General features: G+C 43.4%; 1 protein-coding gene across 1 annotated transcript in view; it reads left to right on the top strand.

Moving 5' to 3' along the window:
- Positions 1-910: 910 nt before the first annotated feature.
- The window catches only part of LOC308290989 (cadherin-4-like), a gene marked incomplete at both ends in the record, with an annotated part of 28,878 nt that continues 2,514 nt past the window's right edge, over positions 911-27,274 (top strand). Inside the window, 8 exons of the mRNA XM_080732903.1 lie at positions 911-965; positions 1,884-2,100; positions 19,150-19,312; positions 19,778-19,832; positions 20,276-20,480; positions 20,655-20,667; positions 20,976-21,135; positions 21,766-22,009. Of these exons, the coding sequence (XP_080589029.1) occupies positions 911-965; positions 1,884-2,100; positions 19,150-19,312; positions 19,778-19,832; positions 20,276-20,480; positions 20,655-20,667; positions 20,976-21,135; positions 21,766-22,009 (1,112 nt within the window). The remainder of the gene's footprint in view (positions 966-1,883; positions 2,101-19,149; positions 19,313-19,777; positions 19,833-20,275; positions 20,481-20,654; positions 20,668-20,975; positions 21,136-21,765; positions 22,010-27,274) is intronic.

The following is a 27,274-nucleotide window of genomic DNA, read 5'->3' as shown; positions in this document are numbered from 1 at the left end:
TACTGTTTATAGATATACACATGTGCGTTCCTGTACTGTACAGTATGTGTACACCAGAACAGGTGTGTGTATTTGCCTGTCTGTCCCTGATGTGCTTAGAATGTAGCAGGTGCTTCATGTAAATAACTTGATTATTTACCCATACCTGACGACCCTGGGGTATTTTTCCTGTGTTCAAGGTTCCTGCTATATGATTCTCATAGACTGTATTACAATAATGTTTTAAAAAGGAGGCAATAACACCTCTCTAATTCCCACAGCGCCCAGAGCACCGAGCACTGGCATTTTGCTTCTCTTCATTATCTTTAGATGACTGCCTTTTATAATCTTTTCCTCTCCACTCAGCCCCTGATGTAAAATTCAACGGGCAGCTGTAAGCTGCCGTAGTGACCCATGGGAAGTTATCAGGAAATCATAAAATAAGAGACAGGACTCCCACGGGAACAGCGAGGAACAGACTGTCTCAGAGAGTAAACAAAAAAAAGGCTTCGACTCTACTCTGGGGAACAGGAGCCGGAATGGCTACCCACACTAATCGGCTTCTCATCAAACAACCTGGGATAGGCAGGCGAGAAGTCACTGGAAGGCTCTGCGTTGGTATTTCTACTGTGAGTGTTTACCAGGGCCTCTGTGGCTGCTGGCAGAGATACATGGCTACATTGCACTGACATCTGAGTTTGTTGCAGTCTCCCAGCAGGGACCCCGGCTCCTCTCTGAACAAGGGCTGAGGTCTCAACCAGAACATGTCACACGTTTAGACTGCTCTCTGGGGAGCTCATGAGACAGCAGTGTTCGCTGGTAATAACGTCGGCACACAAACAAGCGTTCACGTAAACACATAAACACCATCCGCCCCCGCTCGGATGACTCATTAAGATATGTAAATCACAGCTTGTGACAAGTGTGGAGGATGACAGCTCGAGTTGAGATGAGGAGAGGAGTGGGCAGAATAGGGAAGGCAGAGAGTGAGTGGATCTCAGGATAAGTCAGAGCAAGTTGCAACAGATAGGGATGCAGCGCACTGAATCACTGATGTGGGGAGTGATGAGATTTGTCTGCTCGTGGGCAACAGGTTGAGGCCTTGTTATTGAACTCTCATCCCTCATTCGCATCCTTCCCTCAGGCTGCGTGCGTGCGTGCGTGCGTGAAAACCCCCTGTTCTCTGAATACCAGTGGCTGTTAACCAGTGATCCTTGAGCATGGAACAGCTTGTTGATTGGCTGCCTGAGGATGTACCACAGGGTCACTGCTACTACTTTGGGGGTGGATTGTTGGTAGAGGAGTCGATAAGAAGTTCATCTGTGGATGATTTCGATGAGGTGTCATCTGGTATTATAATGACCTAGAGGTTCCAGCTCAGTGGCCCTATAGTTGGAGTTAAGGGTGTAAGGATACATTTTAACAGCGATACGATACATGGTTATTGGTTAACGATACGATACATGGACGATATTGGTTCATTCATGGCAATACGATACGATTCGATTCAATGATTTAAAATCGATATAGTAACGATTTAGCAAAGAAATTAAATCTGTGTAAAACATGTACAAAATCTATTATTATGGAAGTAAACGCTGTGATTATCTAGCAAATACATGGACATTATATTTCAACACATAAACCCACCTTGACATGAACACAGAGATTACACAAATGTATCTAGAGACCAAGAGTATCTATATGGAATGGAAAGGTAATTAGACCCCTCTTTTTCATTTTTCGTCTTAAGATTGCCAAATACAAGGCACACATACTTAGTTTCCATACAATCAATTATTTGCATTGCGAAACGATTCGATACCGATTACAGCATTTTAAACCAATACGATACAAAGCCAACACGGTACGTTATTCCAACCAGTTCCTCTCCTCTCCATCAGGCCCCAGCTGGCAGTATGCAGAGACCAGGATTACTGCATGTTTTTCGCTCCAGACCACAGCCGGCGTCACCATCTCCGTCCAGGACGTGAACGAGCCACCTTACTTCCCCACCAACCCCAAGCACATCCGCTTTGAGGAGGGGGTCCCTGCTGGCACCAGCCTGACAACATTCTCTGCCTCCGACCCAGACAGGCTGCAGATGCCACAGACCATCAGGTACACACTAACTGGACTAACCACTTAAACACCATATAAGTATTACTCGCTTTGTGACACGTAGAGATCACTTTGTGACACGTATATCTGCTTTTTTCGCTGAATGCTTGCCGCAGACTCATGTGTTTAAACGATTAGGACGTTGTCATTTCATCTCCCTCTTTAAACATACTAGTGTATATCTAAGATCTCACCAAACAAGTATAGCTCATATCTGAAAGTTATGTCGTATTTTGGATAATTAGAAATAAGTATGTCGGGAGATGCTTATTGTCAATGTGCTAGACACCTGGGAGATGGATTACTGAGGTGGAGCAGCACACTACGCCTTAGTTGACACAACGTAAACATGGACTTCTTATGGTTGTGGCAACGGTTCGACGTCAGGTTGTAAATGACCGGGTTGTCACACACCACAACACACCACACGCCATGACGCCAACAGGATGAAATGAGCATCGCTCCTCCCCGAAAGTTTAACTATGCATACAGAGAGCGCATGCAGAACCCAAAAGTCTGCATATAGTTATTAGTTTGTGTGCGTAACGGTACGTCTGTGGACTAGTTTTTAATGCAATACCGGTATGTATAAATCGTTCAAAAGGTCAAATACATACACTGACACTCCCCCCCACGTCAGTGTGGGGGATTTACCCTGTATATTTACCCTGTTTTTCCTGCTTCAAATGACCTCCAGCCTTGCAGCATTTAGAACAGTGAGGTTCCACAGTATAATGGCCAGGTGCTATATCGTGCATACATACATTTCCTCCTGTACACAGAGATTTCTAATTGAAGTGCACGGCTTGTGAACCATCCCTGCATAATTATGCAAATTCAGCGGGTAGAAAGACCGCTTGGCCAAGTTCCATCTCAGCAGTTTGAGGTCAGAGGGCAGGGATGGGTCTATATCTTGACATTGCCCATCTCTCAAAGGCTGCAAAGATTATGAGCCAGTCTAGCACTCCGAGTAACAAGGTTAAGAGGGTTAATAGGAGCACTATATCTGGGTCACACACACATGCACGCACGCACGCACACACACACACACACACACACACACTCACTCACACTCACACTCACACACACACGGCTGGCCATAGCCCAAAGGCCTGACACAGCTTTTTGTCTATGCCTGCAGCGTTCTGTCTTTATGTTAAAGCTCTATGGATTTTAAATGTAAACCAACCTTTAAATGACCAGCTGGCCTTCCACCGTGCTGACAACATAATTGAAAGTCCACCTGCAATGCTGTTAGCGGTGCACACTCAGTACATCAACCTTTTTACATGACTGAAAGCATAGTAGATACGTATACCTGGTCAAATAGTATGTGTTGTAAGTACTTAAGTTTAAGCATTATTAAGTATTCAAAAGTAAAATATCTTTCCAATGTCAGCAGTGCTGTATCATTTCCACATAGAACCTCTTGACTCTTTAAAACCTGCTACTAAGTAATGGAGTGACTTGCTTGTGGAACCACTAATGCCTCTGAACTTCAACATGCCATTTTATATACTTAATATATGATTTGTTGTTTATACCTTGGGTATCTTTGTAGGGGTGGTTCTCTGTTGTTTTCCATTAAATCACCTCAGCAAAAGCTATGTTAAGTTTAGCAATTTGGGAGACAAACTGAAGCTGTAAGTAATGTACTTACATTGTCCATTTATTGTCCACACAGCTCTCATTGACTAAAATGCATTCCATCAAACCTCCAGCTCCAGTCAGTGCATCTACTGCAGGGCTCTTCAATGTTTTCAGGCCAAGGACCCCTTTGTTTACAGGGAGATGAAGCAGGGACCCCACAACATTTTCATAGATTCCATATAGTTTCATCGTTTGACAGCACAATCATCAGTGTGTTTTCAGATATTTAACCACTTGAGCCATCATTACCCAATAAACTTGACATTTTACTCTGTACTTATTCTGCTCTTTTTCCCCTCCACCAAACCTCTTTGCTGAAAATGCTAGACCTGCTATTTTTGGCTACAGTTCTCAGAATATGGACACTATAAGGTTCAAGTTGTTAATATAAAAAAGATTGTAAGATTTGGAGGACCCCCTGTAGTAACTCTGAGGACCCCCTAGGGGTCCCGGACCTCCTGTTGAAGACCCCTATCTACTGTATATTGCACATGGTATGGTGTGTAGGTATCGTGCACCCTCTTCATACCCTCCTTGATCCCAGCCTTTGTTTCAAGAGCACAACGTTGCTCCCATGAGAACAATTCTTCGTTCAGAAGAGTCAGAACATGGAACAGTGGAGCTGGGGGAAAATATAAAAGCAATACATCTGAGCCAAGTATTGATATTTCCTCCTCCTCATCGCAGAGCAACGATGCAGGTGGGCCCGCACGCAGAGAGCCAAACAGAATCACTGATTAAAGGTCAGGGAAAGAAATATATAAGCTTGGGAAATGCTGTATTGTCTTTGTTTCTCTGCAATACAATAATCTCCAAGAGAAAAGCACATTAACAATGTTGTATCCCTGGCTTTCATATTAAATCTTGTCAGAGGACACAGCTATGACACTTTTAGGACAAGTTCTAGAATGTGGCGCACGCACGCATGCACGCACGCACGCACGCACGCACGCACGCACGCACGCACGCACACACACACACACACACACACACACACACACACACACACACACACACACGGACGCACACACACACAGTTTGTCTTTATGAGGCAGCCCAGATTGTTATCCATTATCTTGGGTGTGTACTGTACCTCTATAATCTGATGAAGTTATCAGGATAGGGTTGGTACCAACTCTGTTGATAACAACTGTGCTCTGTGGACGCAGCCAGACAGAAAGCTGGGTCTGTGTACAGTCTGTATGTGACATTAATACCTCCTACAAACTCCACCAGCTCCTTTCCTCCTGTGCTCTCTGGGGAGAAGATGTAAACACATTTACCAGCTAATTTCACAGTAATTAGAATAAATTGTGTGTACGTTATAATTGAGGAAGATGCTCGCTCTCTCTCTCTCTCTCTCTCTCTCTCTCTCTCTCCCTCTCCCTCTCAACACTTTGAAGTTAGACAACACACCGAGTCATTGTGATATGAGCGTCACAATGCGGTCCACCTGCCCGTCTGCTCATTCTCCTTTAAGCCGATTTTAATATAGGATGTTTCTGACACTGAATCAAATGTTTTATGGTCATGATTCACCAGGAATCAATCCTAGGTGGATTGGTTCCAGGCTTAAAATAATGTATATATAATATAAATATACTGTAAATCTCTATGGGGCAAATGAATGGGCTATCTTTCTGTGGAACCAGAGATGGGGAAACAAAATGGTACGAAATACACTGCTATGCTATATAGGGCAAGAAGCTTGAGGCAGCTTGACAGATGCATGCCCTTGCCATGAAGTACTGTAGAAGTACATCCTCTGGACATGACACCAATCCAACCCTTGAGTGTCAATCAGGGAGGCATTGGATCTTTACAGTCTTTTGGACACTCTAAACCAGGGGTCTTCAACAGGGGGTCCGGGACCCCTAGGGGGTCCTCAGAGTTACTACAGGGGGTCCTCCAAATCTTCCAATCCTTTTTATATTAAACACTTGAACCCTAATGTTCATATTCTGAGAACTGTAGCCAAAAATAGCAGATCTACAAGCTCACAAGCTTGTACAAGCTCACAAGCTTGTAGATCGGCTATTTTCGGGTAAGAGGTTTGGTGTAGAGGGGAAAAAGAGCAGACTAAGTATATAGTGATAGGTCAAGTTTACAAAATATCGACGATTTAAGTGGAGCCCCATTGCCCCCGCCGGCGGGGGCAATGGCCGTATACCACTTTTCACCAGTCAATAAATCAATAGAGACCTAATAAAACCACAATTCCGATGTTGATTCAGCTACAGTGGGCCTATAGCATATATAATGTGCTGCAAATGTATGTTCCATCCATACATTAGTCTAATAAATAATATCTTAAAAAATAGTGTCTAATATTTACAAACGCCAGAAATATAAGAACAATTTACATGCAATCTCTCATAGAAACACTTTCCCGTAAGCTAGACAAACAACCTTGGTATCGAAACGCATCAGGAGATTCAGCTCTTTCGAACAAGACCAACCTTTAGTCGATAGGATGTAAACTCATCTCTCCAGCGTCGGAAACGTAAGCGGAAAAAGTTTGCAGAAAAACACTTTTGCGCAAATTGTAGTTCCTTTTTACGGTGTTACTCCATCAAAAACTCCAAAAATGCCCGTCTCCAGTCCTCATTTGATGAGAGATATCCTTCATGATTCATTTCCATACTAGGAATTGCTTTCTGTGAGCTTACAACGAAAACTAACATGACAGACAGCGAGTCACGTCCAATAACTGTTATCCGACCACTCGTACTTTCAACCCCTTGGACGACAAAATTATATATTTGAGTCATGTTTGGTTGTGATGGATCGATTCTGTAGCCCCAGAGCTTTCTAACGATGGGATTAGGATCGTCATGGTCCAATCTATGCCCGATTTAGGTTACTGCGTAATGCCGCAAGCTTGGTTCCCTCAGTTTCCCGTTTACGCATGACGCACGCGTCTCTATCCTTTGTGAGCTCCTCCTAATTCGTCTGGGCAGGCTACATGTTATTGTTCTCTTCCCTTCATGAAGATACTAAGGATACATCAGTAACGTCACTTTTTTCACAGAAAAGGAAGTGACATCGCTGATTTGGGTCTGGAACAGCATAGCATAGCATAGCTATGACGTAGCTGCTGACAAGCATGGTGTATGAGAAGAGAACACATCCGCTCTTTCTATGTCCCTGGCTTGATGCAGAGTGCCCCCTAGTGAAAAGGTCATGACATTTCAGTCACAGTTTTTGATATGCAGCTTCTTATTGCTCCATTAGGAGTCAAAATAATGCTATTTTGATGGGTATTTTATACATTTAAACCATGCACAATGATAGATCTGCAAAAAAACAGGGTGAATATGATGGGAAAAATACTCTATTGTGTTCACATAACATAATTTAAGGGACCTGGGTTGTAAGTTGTTGCAGAAATGTCCTTTAGCATGTTTGGGTACATTTTGTCTCCAAATTTGCATTTTCTCTCCAAATGTGTGTCCGCACATTCATCAAATTTTGCATATCAATTGATGACACCTTGGTGGACATTTTCTCAATTCATTATATATGTTTTCAATGAGGTCTTGAGGCTCATTCACTACTCAGAATACACATTTTCCATAGGCGGAGCTCTTTTTCAGTCATCTTTTCCTCAGTAAATGGTCACAGCAGGGCAATTTGGTGAGAAGAATGTGATATTTTACACTGCATTCATGAATTTTCAGGGGTTAGCTGCTATTTGTTGAGCCAAGTGTAGCCATACTCATTGTAGTTTTGTGCCCATAACTGTTCCAATTTGGGCACACATTTTAGGCGGATTTTGCCCCTGGACCCCCCTGGGGCTTAAGAGGTTAAATGTCTGAAAATACACATTAACATGAATCCAACATAGACTGAAATCGATGAAAATCTGCATCACACATTTATACAATATGTAGAGGGGGTCCCTGCTTCATCTCTCTCTCAGCTAAGGGGTCCTTGGCCTGAAAACGTTGAAGGCCCCTGCTTTAAACACAAGGCCCCTGAGCTGTGGGGTGAAGCTCCTGCACACCACGCTAGAGTCTGTTTATTTTTCTCCTCAGTGCTTCAGGCTTGGTCGGAAGCCAAGCCAACCCTTATCCTTCCCACAGACCTGATAACAGCAAAAGTGCCAGGGAGGCAATTTATGTAACTTTGCCCCCGTTCATCAAAAAGTTAGACGATATATCTCGTTATTTGAATGAGCAATGGGAAGATGGGAAGATGCCTGTGACACAACATTTATGCTGCGTCTAATTTATGTTTGGGCTCTTCGAATAATGACAAGGAGGTAGATATCTTTCTCTAAAATGGATGGTGGGAGTTACAGTAAGCGATGAAGATTTAGAGAGCGGTGAAGGTGGAAAGTAAAGTGAAACGGACCTGATGGTTGTGGTGGCGGTGGAGAGATGAGTGCAGGTGGTGCTTTGAACCCGACAGGTGCTCATCAGGCGAGGGGGGCGGGGAAGCAGACGGACAGTGTCCTGGGGGGACGTCGGGGGTTCATTTGGACTGGGAGGGCAGGGTGGAGGTGGGGGACGAAGGAGGGCAGAGTGAGGTATCATGCATCAGCTGTCAGATGCTGCACGTTCAGGTCCACATGGGATCAGAGACACTCGCATAAATGATTACCCACAACACCATGCCTGAGCTTGAGACATGTATTTTTCATCCTCGGGGGTCATGGGTTTGAAAAATAAATGTCGTACCTCCCACTTGCTGCTTGCTAAATCTGCCAGCCTTAATCATCCATTCACCCCATGCACACACTCACACGTCGACCCCCAAACGAGACAAACTTCAGTGTAGGCCTCTGCTTGGGGAGGCATTTGAAATAAAGTGAGAGAAGGAATAGAAAAATATAATACGTATTTTCTAACCCTCACACTGAGTAAACAAGAAGTGTTTACCTTTCCAACTAAACAGAAAACACTTCATTAAAAGTTAGTCTTGGCCACTGACTGCCAGTCGCCCCCAGCGGTGTTGCTAATGGTGGGGATTTGTAAACAACAACACTGCAGCTTCCTTCCAAAAACCTTGTTCTAATTGTCCGATTAGCCCTACCGTGTAATTGAAAGCCACCTGAAAACCCTGGAACTAAATAAGTAATGAAGAGGAAACCTTTGAAGAAATATGGCACCAAGTCCTGCCCTTAACCTGCTTTCTTTGGGAAAAAAAGAAAAAACAAGGCTAATTATACATTGGATCGTCTCTTAAATGACAAGGAAAATTAGCCCAGTCGGTGGGTCATTATGTGCTTAATTTACTTCACATGCGTTTTATTACATCTGCATTGAGCTCTGTTTGGGAGACTTAATTAAAGTGCAATGGTGGACCTATAGGCCTGCATGGCTCTGGGAACCGACCTTTTCTACCTTTTCATTATCATCAGAGGGATATATATATATATATATATATATATATATATATAATATACAGTATTTATACAAGGATTATGCTTTATTTCAGATAAAGCTCAGTGTAAAGAGACAGTAAAAGCAAGGGCAGGGAGAGAGGAAAGATATACGAGACCAGGCGGTGGTTGATTTCAAACCAGGGCCTCGATCAAAGATCTCCGCCAACTGATACGTATGTCTGGTGAAATAAATCTTAATTCAGTCAATGGAAGGGGTGGAAACACATTGGAAAAATGTTGTTGCCCACAGAGTTATTGCCATTTGGAGTGTTAAACACTGCTGTAAACCCCCATATGTGCGCAATTTAGTTTTTTTTTTACTCATGCCAGACATTTGAACAGTGTTTGTGGAAAGTTTAGTGCGGATTGGAGCAATGGTGTGGGCCCCTGGAACACGTTATTCCACCCAGTTCCTTTCCCCTCCTTCAGGCGCCCCGGCTGGCCAGAGGGAGGCAGTTTAGAGACCAGGATTACTGAATGTTTTTTTTTTTTTTCTTTTCTTTTTTTTTGTGAGGGTACCTAGCCTAGGACACACCGTGACCCCCTGGCTATTCTCATAGCAGTGTTTGTGTCAAGTATGTTGTGGATTGGAACAAAGTCCTCGTCAACTTGTGCCCACTGGTGTGACAATTCTCATGCCACACCCCTGAACAATGTTTGTGCCAGGTTTTGTGTGGCCGGGAGCAATGGTACGCCTCGTAAGTCTGGCTGTTACGCTTGTGACATCTAATCACCCACCGTCTGTCCACCGTTGAATCACCATCTAGGCAGTTCTAAGTAAGGGATCAGACATTATCCCGCTTTTTACACGGCAACTCAATAAAATTAATAATGTGTGTCCCCCCAGCGCAACACGGTCGCTTTGGAAAACAAGGACGTTTTGGTCAATCCATTTTCTGTTACCGCATCGTCTATTTCTCGCTTCAAATATGTTTAAAAAACATTCTTGAGAGCAACATTTAGTTGTAAATGGCACCGTGTGTTTGTTAACATGGCTCTCACATTGGATATGACACAACATTCATGCAGTGCAGCCTGAATGCAGCAAGTGCTCTGAGCCTTTGATTAGGCATCGTTCTGTTATAGAGAGGTGCTGATTACAGCGATTGACCAATCAGCAGGGCCGTACTGGGACACAAATTCGGCCCTGGCATCTACAAGCCCACAATGCGTCGAGGCTGCGACACGTTGTGGGCTTGTATCAGCTGTTTTATGTTTGGGTGGGACTCCTGGGCCACAGTAGCCTGTGATTGGGCTACAAGGCTAATATTCAGATGATAGACAAGTCAGTGGGCCAATCATGTGATGACTCTCTACTCTGTGGGGCTATGCTACAGACGGATTGGCCCTTTCCACTTAGTTGCCGCCCAGCCTAAAAATGCTAATCCTAAAATGGTGTCAAAGATTATTTATGTATTTATTTATTTATTTATTGAAAAAAAGAAAAAAAGAAAAGAAAACGTGGGCCCAGAGGCCCACTTGTATAGTCGGCCCACCGGTCATATACCCGATATGTCAGATGCCCAGTCCGCCCCTACCAATCAGAATCAAGCATTCAACCAAACCGTGTAATAGGATAAGCGCTTCAAAGAACCAATGCAAAGACTTTAGGCGGAACTTTATATATCGGGATTATTTTAAAGCTGTGGGTGTAGGTTTGTTACCAGTTGTTTTCTCCATTCTATTCTGTGCATTTAGATCACATTACTGTGCTTCAACCAGTGTCTGTGAGGTTCCCCTCGTTTCTCTAATTTGTCTCGTTCTGCCTTTTACACTTGTATCCCTCACCCCTCTGTACTAGACGTGGTCCAGCCCCGCCAGTCATTTCACAGTCTGACAGTCAGCGGCCACGGGGCTCAGCTCACCTAGGGAGTGTAGGCCAGGGACGTGCAGAGAATATTAGAGAGGCAGGGTCTGACATTTCTAAAAGAGCCTTTTGGTGAAAATATCGAAAATAACAGACCTCCAAGTTCACAAAATGTTGCTGTGAGCTTGGAGGTCGGCTATTTTCGGTGCTTGATACCACACTGAACTAAGCATGTATGGAAAGAGGACATTTGCGTTTCTTCCGCCATAGTTAAAACTGCATGCATTCATGGTCTGGAGAGGGCACTTTTTACGGACGGATAAAGGGCTTTTGATGTCTATGTGTGCACGTGCCTGGATACATGTAAACGTTCAGAATTCAAAATGTACTTGTGTAAAAGTATGAAAGTGTTAGCATCAAAATGTAGGCTACTTCAAGTACCAAAAGTAAAAGTACAAAATGTTTGAACATAGCACATCTACAAGCTCACAACGCACCACGATGCGACACGCTGTGAGCTTGTAGATCGGCTATTTTCAAATAGCCAAGGTAAAAAATAGGGTTAAATTGGTTTATGTGTGTTTCATAATATTATAATTTATATCTGCAAAGTAACTAAATGTAGTGGAGTAAAAGTACAATATTGAATCCGAGATGGGAATTGGAAATATCTCCAAACTGCAGTACTTAAGTAAATTACTGTAGTTACTATACACCACTGGGAGAGGAGAGATTACACCCTCCACATCGGCACCCATCCACCCCCCATCAGCCGCCAAACACACCCACCCCTACCATGGTAGAAATGCACCTGCATAAATAGGTTATCTGTATGTATTTGTTTGTAGATTGTATTTAGCTCTGAGCAGACCTGATACGTAGGATATAGAAACCAAGTTGAGGTCAAATCCATTTCAATTTAGATAGAGTTGAACATATCACATAACAAAACTGCTTTGTGGCCCCCTGGCTGACTTTGACTAAATGAAATCAGATAGATGTGGAAACGTTGTAGCGTGCAGGCCAGAGTGTCATCGGCACGCGACTGATGTTGCGTGTTCATGAGTACGATTGCCGCCGCCAGGGTTTGCAGGCGATGAACCCAGAAATGCAAAGGAAATGAGAAAAGGATGAGGAGATGGAGGGTGAGGATGTTTGTGAATACAATAGATAGAGGGTTGAGGCGGTACACAGATTTACTCCTACTTAGGTACAATTCTGAGTTGCTTTTACTTTACTGGAGTATTTCCAATTTGCTGTATTTTTACTTCTACTCCACTACATCTTAAAGGCAAATATTGTACTTTTAATCTGCTACAATTATTTGAAAACTTTAGTTACTTTGCAGATTTGATTATTAAAACACTCCAGCCCTATACAGTATATTTTGGCCATTTGAAAATAGCTGATCTACAAGCTCTCAATGCGCATCGAGAGCTTGTAGATTGGCTGTTTTCAAATGATTTCTTTATACATTTTATACATTTGAAAACGTGTGAAATTGGACCCTCTGCATAATAAGTACGTTCGTACTTTAAGTACATTTTGATAGCAATACTTAAGTACTTTTACTCAAGCACATTTTGACTTCCGGACTTTTACTTAAAGGAGCTATAGTCAACTTTTTCTTGAAAAAGTTGACTATAGCTCCTTTAAAGTAACAGTCGTATTTCTACATTGCAGTATTGATACTTTCACTCAAGTGAAGAATCTGAGTACTTTTTCCCACCACTGGCAGTACAGGTTCAGGTCACATGACGAGGAGAGAGGCGGGTAGAGGGTCGGAGAGATCAGATGGAATCATGGAATTGGAAGAGCAGAGCAGAAAGAGCAGATCAAGTACTGCAGGGGAAGTGAGATTAGACTTTGAAATCCTGGAGATTCCTCCACCGCCTGCTAGCTCAGGCTGATGTCTTCACCTCCTACCTGCTGTCCTATTGGACCAAGACTGCTTAGGACATTTTGCTCCAACCCAACCTCTTCCACCCACACCTACTGTAGATTGCACGCACGCATGCGCAACCACACACAAACACTCACACCATTTATCCATATAGAAGTCAGGGTGGGGTGGGTATGACACGCCTACAAACACACCCCACCTCTATATGATTAAATGGTCTATGGTTTAATTCTTCACTGGCTCCTACAGTCACAAAGCATGAAAGGAAATGTATTTGGTTTGTTAGTAACTTCTCTATTGATGTGTCTCTGTGCACACTCAGGTACAGTATACAAAGTTAAATGTATTTCACAGACAATGGTAAGAAGCCTCTTTCTACATGTTTGTTTCAATTCAATTCAATTCAATTCAATTCAATTCAATTCAATTCAATTCAAATGTATTTATTGGTGTATCAGTGTATTTTCCAGCGTTTATCTGGAAAACACGAAAGACAGAGGCACTTTGTTCAGTCCTACAGGAGTGCTTCTTCGTATCCTTCTCTTTTCCATACAACTTTTATCCTTTCATCTGTGTATGAAAGCACAGTTCATTAATCAGTGACAAAACCAAACTCCAAGCTGAACTTTGTGTGGTTCCAGAAGCATAGAGGACATGGAGTCTGGGCTCGCTGGCTCTGGTTCAGAGAAAAGTACAGCTGGCTTAGAGCTGGCTGAATCCATGATTCTTAGCTTAGCCGAGCACAAACTCAATCAGTTTCCTTTTTTCTCAAGCAAGAAGCAACTGCTTTCTTCCTCAAAAAGTGCCTTATCGGTGATGCGCAGTGCATTTGTGTGTGTGTCTGTGTGCGTGCGTGCGTGCGTGCGTGCGTGCGTGTGTGTGTGTGTGTGTGTGTTGTGTTTGCATATGTGCGTAAATGACAATTTCAGAGAGCATGTCACATTGAATTCCAGCATTGTTTTTGCAGTGAGGGAAAAGGATGGTTGGATTAGAAAGCTTCACATCATAATTTCATTATTGAAAATGTAACCAGATCCTCCCTTTATATCTGTCTGTCTGTCTGTCTGTCTGTCTGTCTGTCTGTCTGTCTCTCTCTCCCTCCCACAATCTTTTGCTCTAGAAACTGTCCTTCTTTATCCATTCTTTAACTTTTAACTTTTATCCATTCTTTAACTTTGCCCATATGTCTGAGCTCAGCTGGCTTCTGTGTGTAAGGAGATTTGAGACTCCTTCCTCCCCTGCACATATTTATAACACACATGTAATACAATTATAGCCTGCAATGCAGAATCATAAAACACTATATACACAATTATCATTCAGTTAAATTTAATATAGTGCCAAATCACAACAAGGTGTGTCAAGACACTTTAGTTTGCTCATTTGTTTCATCTGGCTTCACCGATATACTGTACATAATTGAGTATCATCACATAACAATGTCAATTTATGGAGTGTATCCTTTTGGTTTCACAGCGATGGTGATTGTTGCGACCATAGTTCGCATTCAGATCCTGTCCGTCCGTCACATCTCATGTCATGTCACGCTCTATACATAGCTGTGTCAGTCTCATGTGGTCTATGACGTCATACATCTATGATGTCAGATGTTTAGTGTTGGTCCAAGCACAAAACCTTGCGGTCTCTGTATCTAACTTTTTCATGTATTTAGCTTGTACAAACTGATCTGACAGATAACACTCAAACTAACTTAGCTCCAAAACACATATAGGGTTAAATCTGCCTCTCATCATACCCCTTCATACCTGCTTTAGTCGATTTTCTTCATAGCTGCCCCTGTTGCTAGATTTTGCAGGCTCTCTCATAACTAATACAATACCTACATGTGTTTTGGTCTGAATGACTCCTTTATTGCCAACCAGATGCTCTAGTCTCTGCAACCAGATGTGATGGTCAATGGTACAGTATCAAATGCAGCACTAAGGGCAAACAAAACAAGCAAGAGAGAAGTCCTTTAGTCTGATGCAATTAGGATGTAATTATGTGAGAGGGGATTGTAGTAAGACTTAGAGGGTGGTGGTGAGTGACTGAGAGGGTTGAGGGACAGGGCAGAGATACAGGAGGACAGTCTGGTGAAAAGAAGACATTATTATCATGTTCCTGCACCATCTGTTTTACACCTACAACGTTTTACTTTCAAGCAGTCCTATGTTGTTGTGGTTGTTGTTTTGTCTTCAAAGAACATAACTCCAGTTTTCCAAGAAGTCCCTTTTTTCAACTTGCTTGCCTTTTGAGGAATTTACGCGGACATAATTATTTATTTAGCTGGTTAAAACCCCCATAATTCTGCTATCAGCTGTAGCAAGCTGCTTCTGCCTGTCCCCCATCCCATGCATGGCTGGGATGAACAAACCGGAACCATACAGAGCTCTTCAAGTGTGTGTGTGCGTGTGTGCTTGCGTGTGTGTACGTTATATATGGTGTGTCTGCATGCGTACATCGTACTGTCTGCTTGTATGTGTCTTTATCTCAGCCACTATAGTTCCCCTCTAGCCATTGGTTGGTGCGGCGTGGTGGGGAATGTATTCTTAATTGGAGGCAGCCAAGGGTTGCCAACCCCTGAAACACGCTCAATAAACAGCTCTGCTGCTCACACTGTTCACGACTCACTAATTCTGAGTCTCTTTCTTTCTATTTTTCAGAGCTATCCTTTTACCATCAATATGTGCACACACAAACAGACCCCCCCCCCCCCCCCCTTATACAAACAACATGCATAAACATGCATACATGTACCTATACACATACAAATGTGCTGTTACAAAACTTCAGTATTTAATGCTCTTTTCACTGGTTTCTTTCCCTGTTTTGCTTTTCTAATTTATTTGGAGAACAGAGCTTATTTTTGCAGAAATTAGCAAAAATAGCTGATCTACAATCACATGTTTCTACAAATCCCCTGCAAATACACTGTCTTGCCAATGGCATGGCACGTGAAGTTTTGAAATGGCACATCGGTACACTTATCACTCTGCTTTCTTGCTCCCTCGCTTTTGTTCTTTATTACAAAATGCTGATACCAATGCAGTATTTTTGTCTAATCAATGCACATAGCTTTGAGATTTGTCTCTGCCGGCATGTGTGCCTGCGTGCGTGTATGTTGTATGCATGTGACCATGTTCATCGGCACGGAAGAGTGAACTCTCTCAGAAGCCTCAGAAAAGTGATAAAACAGCAGACAGATGGGCCTTTGTGTACAAACACATCCTCTTGGGGCCTCACATCGTATGTCGAATAATCCACCCGGACGTGGACTTGTTTTACTGTTACAGTCATCATTAACTCATTCACTGCCAAGAATATTTAACCAATAACTGTCTCTGTGTTTCCGTGGGAAAAAAAGTGAGGCGTTCCACCCAATTCTTTGGCTGCACATGCAGTGAAAGTCAGGAAGCAGAGAAAAAAAGAAATCTGTGAAAAAAATAAATAAACAGGAAGCAGATGCAGATCCGGATTTTTCAATGACGTCACATCCTGTTTCCTGTGGGACTGTGATTCCATTGCTGACGTGTGCTTAGCTTTGTTCCGACGTCCCATTGTTCCGAAGTCCCATTACTCTGACCATACCTAACCCTAATCTCAGTAAAACTATGCCTAAATCTAAACCTAACCTTAACCCAACCATAATAACCTCAGTAAAACTATGCCTAAACCTAACCCTAACCGGACAATCGAGATTTTCCCAGAAGTGAAGGGTTTTATTTAGCTTGGGAAAGAGGTGGAATACAAAACTGTCAGAGTATTTCTGTCAAACGCAGAAAGTCTCCTCTAGCCTCAATCTCTCATTTGACAAATACAAACTCTCAGCTTTCATCTGGAACAGAGCCGCTCATTCACTACAGCCCTATAGTGAATGAGAAGTTCTGTGCAGGTGTGGCATGGCGGTATTTATTTAACAGTTGCCAACAACGCCACCTAGGGAATTGCACCCTAGGAAATAGTTTTGAGGAGCCTAAATCTAAGTAAACCACCAGAGACCACATGATTACTCCCCACAAGGTTCGTTGTACAGCATAAGAATTATAGGCAGAGGCATGGTTGTAACAAAAGTATAATATGTTTTATTTACTATCATTTACTAATTGTCAGCAATAAGAGTCATCCAAAAGGTTAAAAGTTAACAGTGAGTTTATACAGGACATTGTACATAGACAGGCCAGTACTGGGGGAAAGAGGAGAGGTGGGCCGGCCAACCGACCCAGGGTAGTGGATCCCCAACACACAGCAACTCAAAAACACTAAAAGGTACCACAGCAAAGAGGGGGTTTACCACTACCACTGGGCAGCCGTCACCGGGTCCCACTTAACTCCCCCCAGCACCGGTCCTGTAATGGAAACAATAATTAGTATCTCACATACATAGTAAATACAATTGTCAGATTGGAGCAGGCAGTCTTGATGTGACTGGGGATTTCACACCGCAAAGGCAACGTCATTTAATCAGGTTGATGAATCCACGACAAAGGCGGTTGGTCATGGGTATTGTAACCCCAGGCAAAGCAGCAGCGTTTGTTGGTGGATAGGACAGCCCCCCCCCCCCCCCCCCCCTGTAGGATAAGTGAGTCCTTTCAAGTTGGTTCACCTCAGAAGGAGCTGAACAGTTATATGTGTTAAAGTTGTGTTTGCCGTTCACTCTGTAAAGAGCCGGACAGTATTTGCCCACCTCGTCAAGAGCTGGACAATTATAGCTGTAGATAGTTTTACTTGTGTCCCTTCAGATACTGACATTTTAAAGCAGACAATCCGTCAAGGGTGTCTCGTAGTGGCTGGCCTGTGGGGCTTAGTCTTCAATTTTGTTCACCTCGAAGAGCTGAACATTCATGGTTTTAAACAGTTCTATGGCTGGCCTGTTGGGCTTAGTCGTCAATTTTGTTCACCTCGAAGAGCTGAGCAGGCATGGTTTTAGGAGGTACGATGGCTGGCCTGTTGGGCTACAGTCTTAAAATTTTGTTCACCTCGAAATGAGCTGAACAGCCAGGTTTCAAAACGTTTTGACTAGTATTTGTGGCGCTCCCAGGTTCTCCCGTCAAGGGACCGGGTGGTGATAAGTTTGAGCAGGGTTGTTGGCTCTAAGGGAAGTTTTGAGGTGGCAGCCTTAAATGGACCACTTTGCGGCAACTTTGCCTTTCGGCTAGGCCTCAGTTTGGGCTGGGAGTGGGGATGGTGAGGTTCAGGTGCACACGGGCAATGGCCATGCTGGTGTCTGTACCTGGAGGACCTGCACCACCCCTTCCCAAGCACCCGGGAGCCACCTCTCACGGAGGGACGCCCATCTAGTATAGGTGACATGAAGGTATGGTAATACTACTTTGTGTCTCTAGTGTAGCTGGCCCGACGGGCTTCAGCGTTGTATGTATGATCCTAGTTGCTGGCCTGATGGGCTTCAGCGTCAAATTCTGTACCAGTAATGGTTGAGTTTCTTAGCTTAACTGCTTAATTGTATCATCGTCGGGGCAACGACACAATTGGAGGGGATGGATTGTAGCAGGATGGGCGTTGGCTTCCACTTTGCCAATGGCCCATCCTCCTCCCACTAATCATTCTGCTGATTGACTACAATACTTAAACAGCACACCCCCCTGCCTGGTTAGATTCTCTCTCATTTGGTTGTCAGTGTCCTCAGGCCGCACTCAGACTGGAACGTTCTGTGTTCAGTGCGAGTCTGTTCCGTTTGGAAAGTCTGTTCCAAAAAAGAATACATTTCCCACAATGCTTTGCGGACGTGGGCCGTCCAGCGAGAGGCGGAAGTGTAAGTGGATTTCGAGCGTGTAGTCTTTTTGGAGTTGGCGTCGGTGGACAGTACTGCTGCTGCTTGGTGACACCTGTTGGGCAAAATGTTGTTTAGAGGACGCAAAAGGGCGCTTGTATTGGCGGTGTTGGTGGCGAGGAGAAGGAGAAGGAGGGAGAAGCGGCTTGAAATGGCCAGGAGAACGAGGGAAGAGGAGAGACAGCGCGATGATCACTGCAGACCGAAGGCTCAACGCACTGTAGTGTAGTGGACTACAAGTGTGCTCTGCCCAGTTTCGCTGCAGAACGGTGGTTCTCTCCTATTGGTTGGCAGCTGAACCCTGCCTTCTGTCTCATCAAGTGCAGCTTGTCTGCTCCCCAGTGCTCGCCTACAACTGTCTCTGTGCGAGTCGTGAGCAAGTTGGACGCAACCACACAACACCACACGACTCGCACTCGACTTCAAACCACTCGACTCCCATCCGGAATGCATTGTGCTGTGCCTGCCCCCCGCCTCCCCCACACGACTCGCACTCGTTTTTATGCCTTTAGGTCTGTAGCCGGCCTCAGAGACTGGAGGTCTCTTAAACCAAGCTGGCCCTTTGGGCTGCAGCTTGCCACACTTTTCCCCTGTGTGTGCGTCATCGACCAAGTTGCCTTGGATGGAGCTGGCCTGTTGGGCTCCAGTATGTTCACCTACTATGCATCAGTGCAGGTATGTCTTGTTTAGCGAGCGAGTGCCTGCATTGTATATTGGTTATGGTCATGAACTTGACCCGTTCTTTCTTGTGTTTAGTCCCTGTGTGTAGCTGTCTATCCCTCCACAAGCCCACTTCTCTACCACAGTGTATGTGGCTGACTGGAACACACAAAGGGTGTCAAGACACCAACCGTGTGTGTTGCCCTGGAGTGAGTGGTAGGTTAGATTTGTCTCTTGTGTTATTATTAATTACTATATTAAAGGCTAGGCTAACACGGCTGCTTGTATATTCCCAGGCCTGAGGAGTAACAAACACTGCTGCTTTGCCTGGAGTGATGTCACCTATGACAATGGCCCTTGCCTTGGATTTATCGAGCTGATTTAATGTCTAATGTCCACGAAACCCCTGTTCACATCGACTTAACACCAACCTGACAACTGTATTTTAATGTGAGATACTAATTATTGTTTCTTTTACAGGACCAGTGCTGGGTGAGCCAAGTGGGACCAGGTGACGGCCGCCCCAGTGGTAGTGGTAACACCCCCCTTTTGTGTGTGCTTTGCTCTTGTAGTGGTGTGTGTGTTGGGGAGCCACTGCCCTGGGTCGGTTGGCCTGCCCACCTCTCCTCCTTCCCCCAGTACTGGCCTGTCGGTTGTATAATGTTTTGTAGTAACTCACTGTTGATGTTTAACCCTTTGAATACATTTTATTGCTGATGATTAGTATACTATAGTAAATAAAACATTTTGTACTTGTTAACACCATGTCTCTGCCTATATTCCTTATATTGTACAACGAACCTTGTGGGGAGTAATCATGTGGTCTCAGGTGGTTTACTTTAGATTTAGGTTCCTCAAAACTATTTCCTAGGGTGCAATTCCCTAGGTGGCGTTGTTGGCAACTGTTAAATAAATACCGCCATGCCACACAGGCATGGACACCTCATATTCTCCTCCTGCTCTCCTCCATGCTTCCAGGCTCTCCTGCAGCCAGCGGGACGGGCACTCTGCAGATCTACCTGATAGATATTAATGACAACCCCCCGGCGCTGGTGCCCAAGGAGGCTCAGATCTGTGAGCGGCTGAACAGGAATGCCAACGGGGCCAACATCACGGCCGCCAACACGGACATCGAGCCCAACGCAGGGCCCTTCGTCTTCGAGCTGCCCAGCTTCCCCTCGACGTAACTGGACCATAACCCGGATGATACAGTATGGCCTGTAGTAACAGATACTCAGACGAGAACAAATTAGCTTGGATCTGTACTGCAGTGCCCCTTTTATGAGCATTTAGCTGATTGAATAAAATAGAAGCGTGCACCTGAATTGCATTGATGCTTGAAGGTGCTGATTATCAGGAGCATCAGCAAGGTAAGAGATGAGGCACACTGATAAATCCAATGCAATTAGTGTTATAGACAACATTTTTGCAGACAAGCTGCCTTCTGTGATGACAACTGAATTTCCCCTGTGGGATCAATAAAGGTCTGTCTCATCTTCTCCAGTTTATTTTCATCCTGAAAGAAGCCAGCTTGTCTGCCAAACTGTCTAATAAAGTATTGCCTCTGAGGGAGTGTTTTATGACTGGTATCTCTCTTTCACCAAAAGCATTTAGCTGTGACACACTTTTCCCAGAATAATAACTAATACTCCAGTTGTTGTTGTTTGTTTGTCGGTAGCAACATCTCTCCCCTCCCCTGTCCAACAGGTCCATCATCAGGTTGAAGGTGTGTCCCTGCGATGAGAACGGAGACTGTACCACCCTGGGGGCTGTGGCTGCCGCCGGGCTGGGCACTGGAGCCATCATTTCTATACTGATCTGCATCATCATTCTTCTCAGTAAGCACACACACACACACACACACACACACACACACACGCACACACACACACACACACACACACACACACACACACACACACACACACACACACACACACACACACACACACACACACACTTACAGTCATAATGTTAAAGTTGCCAGTGATTTTCTTTGATTGGCATGTCTTCCAAGCAGAGCATATTGGGACGTCATAAAACATTCAGCAGGTTGTAACACATAAACAGTACAGTAGTTTGTATTATAGATGAATGCCCCGCTGGTTGAAATCCTCTCCTGCATCTGTTGACAACTTGACATACAAGTCTTTGTCTGTTAGGGTAAATATCTGCTATATGTCTTGGAAACACATTACGCTGACAGGCATCTTTATTCCCATGTGTTGCTGAACTCATGCACTTTTCAAACAGATTTAAGATTCATGTAGAACTGCACCTGCAGCTGTCCTGCTTTCCAGCTGAATTTAAAACTTGATGGAGTGCGTGTCTTTGTGTGTGTGCGTGCGCGTGCATGGGTGCGTGTGTGTGTTTTCTCTCAATTTGTGTGTTGAGGGGTGGCAGCCCAGTGTGATAGTAGATGTGTGGAGCACCTGGTAGAAGCTGAACATGGTGGCTGTGTCCTACAGGTCTGGTGCTTCTGTTCGTGGTGTGGATGAAGCGCAGAGAAAAGGAGAGGCACACAAAGCAGCTTCTCGTCGACCCTGAGGACGACCTGAGCCAGCTTCAGCAGCCAGACTCTCTGGAGCACATCATCAGTAAGCCTCCAGGTGTCCGCAGGGTGGACCAACGCCCCATCATCCCTGAGTCACAGTATCCCATCCGGCCTCTGGTCCCCCATCCCGGAGACAATTTCCCAGAGTTTTTCACAATGTCAACTGCCCAGCCTGAGTTTCCCGAGTTATTAACTATCATATTTATTACATTTATTAAAAGATAATCGCCGAAGTGCCAAAAATAAAGTGCTTCCTTTCTGCGACGGAAACGAGATCCGGATCTGCATTGGCACCCATTCAAAAGGTTGCAGAAAAAAAAACTTTTCTCTGTTTCTGGATCCTGTCACATGGCCTGCAGCATTTCTTGCTAGCTTGTCTGCTAAAGTTTGGTCGCGCTAACATGAATCCTTTTGTGATCGTCCTTGTATGGCATCGTACACGCGGATTTAGCGAGTGTGCACGCGCAGCCTCGTGCGTGCGCGAAAATTGGCGATCACATAAAAAGGTAAAAAAAAAAAAACTAAAAAAAAACATGACGACTTTCGCATTTTAGCAATCAATGAGTGTGGGCACAAACTCGTTCTAATTCCCCTAACATAAACCCAAACCCAAACCTAAGGGCCTAACGTAATGGACCTTTGAAAAGCAAGGATCAGGAACATGTCCTCGCTCTGTGTGGAACATATTTCTCATGTTCCACAATTGAGCCTGAGGACACTCTGGAAGACGAGATGCTGCATCTCAAGTGTTTAATCCTCCAGTAAAATTTTCAAATCAAAATTTCCATGTTGGAAACATGTAAACCCTCATCATTTGTTAGTTTCATTAGTTTAGTTTATTTCTCCATGCACACTTTACATTGATTTAGCGTTCAAAGTGATTATGAGTTGAATGCTGTTCAGTATGCAAGCTTAAGTAGTGTAAACTGGCAGAAGCAACGCTCGAGTGTTGTTTATGTGACAGCTGTTATCACAATACACACACACACACACACACACACACACACACACACACACACACACACACACACACACACACACACACACACACACAGATACACACGCGCGCGCGCGCGCACACACACTCACGTGTGTGCTTGCGATCTTGGTACACTCATGGTAGAAAACACTGACAGGCTTATGACAGTTCATTCACACTTGAGGTGTTGGCAGCTGTTAGCCTTGATCCGTTCCAAACTCACCCCCTCTCTCTTTCTCTCACTGTCTGTCTGTCTCTGTCTCTCTCTCTGTCGTTCTTTGTCACACACACCTGATGTTTCTCCAGCAGTCTGGTAAAAACCCCTGCACAACAAACACATGGTATTTTGGCCACCCACTGTATCCCTGAGGAGGCGGAGGCATTTCAGCTTCCTCTCAAAAGTGTCTCTCGAGCCCTCCAGTAGAAGTGGATGAAATCGTCTATTCATAGAACAGCATCAACATGGCTACCGCTGTTAATTGTAGGTCCCGGTCCTAATTTAAACCAGATTTCAAGACCATCTAGCCTTTTTATATTATGTGTCCTTGTTAATGGCTTTGATAGCAGTTGTGTTCGTTTTGAGCACTCATTGTTTTGCACCTACTGTAAGCCGCTTTGCTGAGTTTTGATAAAAACTGATAAATAACTTCCCTTTCCATTGCTATTTGAAATACACACTGTATTACTAATACTACAAAATATATTTACTACTGTAGATGACATCAAACACTTCTAGGAGTATATGCTAAATGATGTGAGCACTAATCATCTAAACGTCTTTGCGTTCATGTGTAGTTTCTTTCCTTCTTTCTTTCTATCTTATTTGAATTGGAGGAGGAAGGGGGGGGGGGTTATTCAGTGTTATTACAACAGACTTTTGATGTACTATCCACATTGCCAGTCCCTGTCACAGTAAAGGAGAGAGCTGAGCCTAAGAAAGGGATTTGGCCACAATCACAATCTGTCTCCCTTCAGACTTATCTTCTTCATTCGTCTGAAAATGTTTGGCTCGCATAGAAGTTAGAACACCTCACTGATGCCGGTTATTGCAGAAGACAATTTGTTGTCTTTAAAAGGAATGTCATTACCCAAGAGACTAATCATAATATCTATTCCACTGAATTTTTATATTTTAAAAGATTTTAAACACTCAAAATCTTTCAAAGGGGACATTAGGATATTTTGATCAATGACAATCATTGCTTATCCGTCCGTTAAGATACTGCCATTTTTTACATACACCAAGTCATCTATCCAGATTGTTAATTGGTATCGTCTATTATTATAGACATCCAATATGTTATGGGTAATAATAATAATATAATACTTTTTCTGCCTTTTACAGCATTGCATTATTTTAATTATCTCTCCATTAAAGGACAACTTTAGTTTTTTTACAACAAGGGTTCATATTTTAGATTGTAATTAGAGAAAAGAAAAGATGAGTGTTAAAATGTTTTCATTTACTGCTTTCTATCGTTTTAGCCATTTTAGTATTTTGATTTCAGTGGTTGAGGGCATGCGTACAAGTGGCAAAATATGTCTTTTTAGACACAATAAGCTGACAATTTCTTTGTTAACTATTTACACCAGCCCCCATAAGTCACATTTGCCCATGAAAGATTGTGGTGCATCTTGGGAATGGGCTTATTGTGTCTAAAAATACATATTTAGCCACTTGCATGCATGCCCCCAACCATGGGGGCATGCATGCAAATCAAAATCATCAAAGTCACTAAAACGATAGAAAGCAGTAAATGAAAACATTTTAACACTCATCTTTTCTTTTCTCTAATAACAATCTAAAACATGAACCCTTGTTGTAAAAAACTAAAGTTGTCCTTTAAGGTTATGGCCATGCATCACCTTGCACTGATGCAGGAAAGGTCTTCTGCATGTTTTACGCCATACTCTGTACTAGATATAACCTGGGTGTGTGAATATGTTGGGTTTGGTGGTGATGGATGCAAGATTCTATGGCCTCATCCATCCATAGGACTCTATTTCTGCTGAAATGTTTCTACAGTACCGTCCTTCACTTGCCTCTCTAGACCCGGCGGCTGGCTGGTGTCCTTCACAAAAAGAGAGGCGAATGATGCCAACACCATGCACTACTGGGTCCTCCTGGTCTACAGAGGCAGTGTAACTATAATTACCAAACCACAAATCCAAAATTAATTCTTTATAAAGAGGGTAGAGAAACCTAAAGTGACATTGTGATATGGGAGCTGTAGTGAACCAGTTCATTATCTCCACGTGGATATGAAGAACTACTCTGTCCTCAAGCTTGGAATGATTTATATTTCAAGTCAAATCGTACTGTACTGTTTTTAAAACAAAAAATATATTTTTGTTTTGTGACTTCCAATCTCACAGTCTTGACCTCTGTACTTTATTTACCATCATGTATCTTATTCACTTTTGTTTTTGAATCATGAAGTCTTACATAAATCCCCCAAGCATAAGATTCTATTGCCATCTGTTGATCTGCAGCAATACAATTTGACAGATAAATGAAACGGATTGGGCACTAGAATCCGGAATGGTGATTGGTAATGAATAGCCATCTGCTCCGGCTGCTAATAAACAGGGATATTTAATCACGTCCTCACAACACCACTATTGAAAATGCTCCCACTTTGCTCCAAATATTATTTTTGTGCAAGTGCAACCAATCATTGACACTGACCGATGATGTGACTGCAATGAACTCTTGTGAAATCATTCATTTTCATCATACTGTGCATGAAAAACACAAACGGAGGGATTTTGGTTGGGCTTTAGCTGGTGGCTAAGCTGGTTGGTGAGGCAATAATGGGGAAATCTCGCTTTTGCGAATGCCCATCATTTCGACCGGAGGGTTAGCGACTCACTCCACGGAGGTTAAGGTTAGGGTGAGGGTTAGAGTCGGGTGTCGAAAAGATGAGATGTAGTAACAGCGACACGCTCCCGCAATAATGTTATAGCTGGAGGTGAAAATAAATTATATCTGAAAAGATCACGTTATAGCGATAAGCAATCTTTTTCTTGACATGCTGTGGTCCATGAAAAAGGTAATCTAATTCAAAATGTTATATCAAAGATTTACCTGCACTCAACACATTGTTTCAACAATGTTTTAAACTAAAGAAAACAACATAAGCGGGTGCTCACAGGAGAAATAAGAGGTTAAAAGTAGTCAAAAGTGTCAGAGGTGTATAAAAGCACTTTATTAACAAGGCAAACGCCAACATGTTTGACCACAATAGGTCTTCATCAGGGTGAAAATGTAAATGTTTGTTGTGGTTGAAAACATGTTGGCCTTTGCCTGTTACTACCTTGACTATTTAGTGCCTGTAAAAAACAAAATGTAAGCCAGTAAATTGATGCTCTGTTCAACTGAACCAGGCTACTTCTGGAGTTGTTTGAGAATTAATTGTATTTGCTACTACTTCAAGTAATTATAAAAAAGTGCAATACAGAAAGTACATTGGACCTACTCTGGAACGCGTTGTACCCAACTGTTTGCCTGTGTCCCTTTTATGGCCATATAGGGAGATCCCTGATGCAAATCTGTTATGCCCAAAGACTTTGTGCCCAGCACCCTAGTCCATGGCGTCACACATTTGAAGCCGATAGGCTCAATGGTTTTCAAGAAACACGAAGGACAGACACATTTTGGGTGGAATTTATAGCTTGACTCATTATTATCTATATAAATGGTAAATGGTGCATTTATATAGCGCTTTTATCCAAAGCGCTTTACAGAGATTGTGCATTACATTCACCCATTCACGCACACATTCATACACCGGTGGCGGAGGAAGCCATGCAAGGCACCAACCTACTCACTGGGAGCAATTAGGGGTTCAGAGTCTTGCCCAAGGACCCTTCGACATTAACTCAGGGGGAGCCCGGATTCGAACTGGGAACCCTTCGGGAACCCTTAGTGCTCTAATAACGGTTTCTCTACCCCTGAGCTATGCCGCTCCCTATGTGCAGATACACATAGTTAGAATGTTTAATTCAAAAGACTCAGACTGATTTGATTTGAATCTAATCAGTCTAACTCCTCTTCCAAATGCCAACTATACCTAATGTAAGCTTAGAGTTCAAGCTAAAATATGAATGTATGCTGTACGTCTCTGTTTCATCGTAATGCACATAATCTAGCCTGTCAATTTCGTTAATACACTTGTGATGTTAGCCCCCCCCCACCCCCTTTGAGTCATATGACAAAAAATACAGCCAGTGAATAATCTAGTAAAACAAAATCTACCAAATTACCATTTGGTCAATAGACATATTGCTCCTACTCAGTGCATGACTTTCTTCAAGTTGATGTTGATCTTAAAAAAATAGATCTCTAGTACCTACAGTAGTTTATTGTCGTGCAGATTGTTCCCAGAGGAGGGCACTGTAGCACCACTTTAGACATTTTATTCAAATCAATTCAAATCTGATA

The sequence above is a fragment of the Nannobrachium achirus genome (genome assembly GCF_963921795.1).
Source record: "Nannobrachium achirus genome assembly, chromosome: 9".
Taxonomy (NCBI): Eukaryota; Metazoa; Chordata; class Actinopteri; order Myctophiformes; family Myctophidae; genus Nannobrachium; species Nannobrachium achirus.
Note: the sequence above shows the minus strand (reverse complement) of the source record. Positions and strands in the feature narration are given on the sequence as shown.